The sequence below is a fragment of the Microtus ochrogaster genome, linkage group LG7_11, assembly GCF_000317375.1.
Source record: "Microtus ochrogaster isolate Prairie Vole_2 linkage group LG7_11, MicOch1.0, whole genome shotgun sequence".
NCBI lineage: Eukaryota > Metazoa > Chordata > Mammalia > Rodentia > Cricetidae > Microtus > Microtus ochrogaster.
Genome location: NC_022032.1, coordinates 15291009 through 15296735, shown reverse-complemented (window position 1 = coordinate 15296735; position 5727 = coordinate 15291009). Strand labels below are relative to the sequence as shown.

General features: G+C 38.2%; 1 protein-coding gene across 3 annotated transcripts in view; it reads right to left on the bottom strand.

The window, feature by feature from the left end:
- Slc7a2 (solute carrier family 7 member 2) overlaps positions 1-5727 on the bottom strand; it is a 60589-nt gene that overhangs the window by 10221 nt on the left and 44641 nt on the right. For 2 of the 3 annotated variants that reach the window (XM_013352013.2, XM_026786912.1), the window contains exons 6-8: positions 5378-5600; positions 2888-3027; positions 759-861 (exon numbers count right to left, since the gene is read on the bottom strand). In XM_013352013.2, the coding sequence (XP_013207467.1) occupies positions 759-861; positions 2888-3027; positions 5378-5600 (466 nt within the window). Of the gene's footprint in view, positions 1-758; positions 862-2539; positions 2677-2887; positions 3028-5377; positions 5601-5727 lie in introns of all 3 variants that reach the window. The other variant, XM_005362546.3, reaches the window with a different exon arrangement.

The window sequence follows — 5727 nt, the reverse complement described above, 5'->3', positions numbered from 1 at the left end:
CAACAATGACCAATAGCGCCACTAAGTTAATCCCCATTAGCATTTTGGTACAAGCTCATCTTGGAATATATGCAGACATAAACGTTTATTATTTCTTAATGTAAATTTATAATGTTATTTTAAAAAATTCAAATTTTATGGCTTTGTATCTTCAAACTGGAATAGTTATCAAAACACGGAAATATCAGCTTTTACTGTGGAAGAAGCCATTGTAATGATGTACCTTCACTTACATCATTGTTCTCAGCCATGTTTTCTACACTTCTCAATCTACCTTTTCCATGAGCATCATTCACATCGATTTGTTGGTGACTCCTTAATAAGGTCTTTACTGAAAACCTTAGCACTAAATCATTAATGCTAAAAGTACTTATAACTACGCACATATCTGGTAGATACATTTATTGACTTGGAATAACATTCGGGATATATTGACAATATAACAAAGGTAATATGTAGTAGTCAAGAGTAGGGGCCTATTTGTCAGTCTGCTAGTATTTATGATTCAAAAAAAATACAACATGTTTATGTATCTCCAAACATTGTAATGAACAGCCTTGTACACTGGGACAAGCTATCGGTAAGGGTCAAACTGTACTTGACTTTTTGCTAGAAGTCAAGTCTGCTTCCCATACTCCATCTTCCTGCTTTAATGCCTCCCACTTTGGTGACACTGCTGCTGGCTCTTTGCAGTCCTTGCTCTCTCCACACCCTGTTTACCGTCTGCCACGCGCCCTTCAGAACCAACAGAGACTCACCTGAGGATGAGCACACAGGCTGCGACCAGAGAGTAGGCCATGAGGGTGCCGATGGACATCATGTCCACAAGAGCCTTCAAGTCAAACAGGAATGCCATCACAGCTATCGGGAAACAGATGGGAAAGGTAAAACCAAAGGTGTCTGAGGACATTTCTTCCAGTTGCTCACTCACTCAGGGACAGCTGACTGATACTCTTCTGTTCACAATGTCATAAGAGAGTCTCTGGGCTATATAAACTGCCAACGCTAAGACTCAAAGCCCCCAGTTCCTTAGGAAATATTAAATACATCTGCTATGATTATTTAAAACATACTATATGACAGAACACTGTCTTTTGAGGTCTCGGAAGGTAAACAAGCACTGCTAGGAAATACCAGTTTGCTGTGTACAAGTTATATAACCACTTTAAATTCCATTTGTATCAAGTTATATACAACTCAACATATTTTAAATAGTCTTTACAAAATAATATTTATTTTCTTCAGTGAAATAATATTTTGGATGTAGAGTAAACTTTAATCAAATTAAAACCACACATTCTGGAAGACTAATTAGCTATGAAAAATCAACTTACGATCCTGTACACAAAATCTCAACAATGTTAAAAGTAAAAATACCTTATATTAGCTGAATTTACTACATAATACTCCCTGTCTTAGTAAATAGCTAACACCACATTTAAATTATATGGTGTCCTAGACCTCTTTTTAAGTTTTATCGTCTATGAACTCACTTTATCTTCAGTCAGTCGTTCTAGGAGCAGAGGAAATTAGTTCCTTTTTAGTTACGTAAGATGGACAATATTTGACATTTATTTATTTACTTACTTTTACCAAATCTAGCAACTTCCCATGGTCTTCCTTGATAGAATTATTCCTGTTTCATAGACAAGCTGACTTAAGAAGGTTACAGTGGGCAGTTACGGGCAGAGCCGTCCTGTATTTACAACCCTCTGACATTCATCTCCTCTCTGGATATGCACCCCATGCCCCACTCTGCAGACACTTCATTACTGGTATAATTATATAATAGATTATCAAACATTTAGCACATTTGTAATGACTACAAATAGCCAAGTGCTTCTAAGACCATTGTCTCAGGCTATGCTACCCCTGGAACCTTCTGCATGCTCTAAGAATCTGGCCAGAGGTAGTTAACACAAACATCATAGCATATCAAAACGTAGGCAATCTAGATTCTAGGAGTCCAAACTATTGAACGACAGCTAGGTTCCTAATGGGGGCTGAGAGGGAGCAGGTCTAACCCTGCTGGGCAACCCACTTCACTCTGGGTAGAGAGCACAACCGACTTCGGATTACCTTTGGCATTTCTTTTCTTACACTGGACTAAGACTTGGTAAAGTTTAGCTTTCTAATAGTCCTGCAATCATTATTTTAAAATCAGTATTTCCAATATTAAGCGATGATTTAATTTAGAAATTTTTCTGTGCCCAAAATTATAACTTTATGTGCTTATTCATCAGTTAGAAGAGTGATATCTCATACATAGTAGAGAGTCATTAACTCCTCACACATAGGTTAGATGCCTCAATGGTTAAAGTAGGAAAGACACAGAATTCCCCAGTGATTAGTTATGAACGAATTTCAGTGTTTCACCATCACCGTAATTGTCAGATGTTAATCCCAATACTCACACAGTAATTTATCCATGATTGTGTTCTTAACTTACATGCACAGCATGCAGACCCTTTTTAAGTCCATGCATGCGCACAGCACGTTTTAGTCCAATGATGGAGAAACCTGTGTTTGTAAAGCTTACCAGAGATGACCCCCGCGGTCATTGTGGCAGCAATGGGTGACTGCCTCTTACTCACTCGCGCAAGAAATCTAAACAGTAAGCCATCCCGGGCCATGGCAAACAGAATGCGGGGTAAGGGGAACATAGAACCCAGAAGACTAGAACAGAAAAATTCATAATCCAGTGTGAGTTGAGTATTATTCTATAAGGGTACATATAGGTACACAAAGAGACCAAACTAGAAAAGTCACAAAGTCATTGAACTTTATGCTAATCCGAAATAGAAAAACCACCTAACTGTCTACATTCTCCAGAGTTCTTGACGAAAAACGATCCCCCTTTTCTTAGTAAAAGTCAACGCTCTCTCACCTGCTACTGCACCCGATGACAAAGTAGCAATTATTGGTGTCTTCGTTTTGGAATTGATTTGAGCTAGACATTTGAAAAGCAACCCATCCTCCGCCATAGCATAGATTACACGAGGCATTGGGAAAATGGATCCAAGAAGACTGGGTAAAAAGCAAAGACATGCAGTATGGCAAACACAGTCATGCACGATCACACTTGATCACACCCAGAACAGAAACACCATGATTGGATAACACTTGTCAAGACAGCTGTGGTTGAGGACTCACGTGGTCTTACAGTGTGCTGCGGTTGGGCATTTAAACACACCTGCCAGTCAGTAATGGCCATGGTGTTACTTATAACTTCTGCAAATATCTGCCCAGCAAAATGATAAGACTAAGAACAATACTGCAGGTCATTTGGTTATAGCCATGATTGTTACTGAATTAAAACTGAATTAGCTCTTGCAAAATAAAATGAAGTAGGAAATACTAAGATTTTTTTTTTAGCATTCACAATTCAGAAAACAAAATTCCCAAAATAATGGGTAATTAAGAAGACTGATCAATTTTATGTCGCAGTAAGTCATCCGTTTATATAGTGATTGTGTATTTTCACAGTACCATGATTTTGCATCCTATAACTATAACATGTAATAGTTCCAAGCATTAAAATTATCAAGGTAAAGAATGGCTTTAAGAACAACATACTATAGATTTAGTATATAGAAGGAGCTACAATTAAATGTTAGTAACAGTGAGGTTTAATGTACAATTTTTCTTAAGATAAATTGAATTATTTACATTTATTGCTTATGTCATTCCACATATGATTCAGTTGTGAAGGTAATTACTTAAGAAAAAGAGGTACAATAATTAATCTTAATTAATGTTTATTAATAAATAAATTAATATTTAATTAAATAAAAAGTTAATGGGGGAGCTGGACATGGTAGCTCATGCCTGAAACCCTATCAGATAAGAAGTTGAGGCAAAAGACTACCGAACATTTGAGGCTGGCTTGGACTTCATAGTGAGTACCAGGCCAATTGTGGCTATACAACAAGATCTTATGTCCAAAAACATCTATTAATTTTCTTTATCTTTTCCCCCACTACTTAGAGAATACTTTCTTAGTTTCTGTCATAAAACCTACATAGGTAAGACGATATGTATATTTAATACAGTGTGTTATCCTTGCACAATTGAACAAAAATAAGTTTCAAATTTCTACATCAATGCAGCTGTCGGCTTATGTACAATGCCAACTCAACACAGTAAACTGAGAAACTTTTGTTCAAAGTTGACAGCATAGCCAAAGTTTCCAAAAATTCAAATTATATTCATGTAAGGACCAACCACAGTAGTAGGCTGTGCACCAATAGCTGATGTAGCCACAGGGGTCCTTTCATCCCTTTGCAGATCACGGTGGCACAGTGTCATCAGGGTTTGGACTTTAAGCTATTCGAAGTTCTTCATAATGAACTACGTCAACAGCAGACGATGAAGAACTCCTAAACTCACTCAGTATTATCAGGACTAGAAACTAAAAACACATTTGAAAGAAAAAAAAGTCATGTTGATAAATTATATTGAGAAAAATTTCTCATTTTAGAACTGTGAAAATCGTTTTCAATTTTAAAAAGGAATTCTCAGGCAAAATAAAAAAAAAGGATATTCTCCATGTGAGACTATTCTCCTGGGAAGTGTGGCACGGATTAGAATGAAATGTTTTGCTCCAGATCATATGAGCGGCCGGGGAAACTTGAGGCATGAGCTGTAACATAGTAAATAAGTGGCTACTGAAAAGACGGACATTTGGCAATCAAATTCCCTTTTCTTTTCATATAAGTAAAGAATTTCCGCTGGTAATTTCAGAATGGTGATTCTGTCTCTTGAATAAATCCAGTCTGGTCAGCACTAAAGGGGAAAAAAGGCTCAGATGCACATTTACATTATAAAAAATGACGCCACATATGGCTTCCAGTCCCAGACACACTATTACTTCCTGGAGAATTGTCCCAAGTGTGAAGTCTGTGTATAATCTCCAACTGACACAATGCAAGCAATACTGATGCCAAGAACATGAGCATCCCAAAGGTGTCTGACATAGCATGTGATTATGTGTGACACAGATGTGTGTGTGTCCCAGTGCTACCACCATTATCCTGAAGAAAAAAAAAAAGAACAAACACAAAACAAAAAAAAAAAATGAACTCAGCTGATGATGGTCACTCAGGCTTTATGTAATCCCTCAAGATTTCTAGACAGGGATTCTGGGCAAATTATTCACTGAGTGCATAGTTGTATAATGCGTTCCTCATGTTAGGATATTTTTAGAATATACAAAATCAGTCTTGTGGTAACAGTGGCTAGGGTGCTGACCCAGGGCCTCCAGAATGCTCGCCAAGTATTCTACCACACAGCTCTTCTTGAAACCCACAAAAGCAAATCTGAAGACACTGACTACACTTTGCAAGAGCCCTGAGAGCCCCAAGGACAGTACATGTACCTTGTTGACAAGGCGCAGAGGGAGCCTGCAGCAACCACATACTTGGCAGGACCCCATCCGACATATTCAAAGGCTACCGGAAGTGGGCTTTTCTCATCCAGGAGGTAGTAAGGCATCATAAGCGTTAAAGCTGCAGAAACCCCAAAATAGGCCATGAAGCAAACCAGTAAGGAAGTCACTATTCCAATGGGAATAGCTTTTTGGGGATTCCGGACCTCTTCCCCTAAGGAAAAACAAAACGGAAGGTTAGTAAAGAGTCAAACGGCTTAAGGACTTCCTGTGGCTCAAATCCCCCTCCTTGGACTTCCTGTGGCTCAAATCCCCCTCCTTGGACTTCCTGTGGCTCAAAT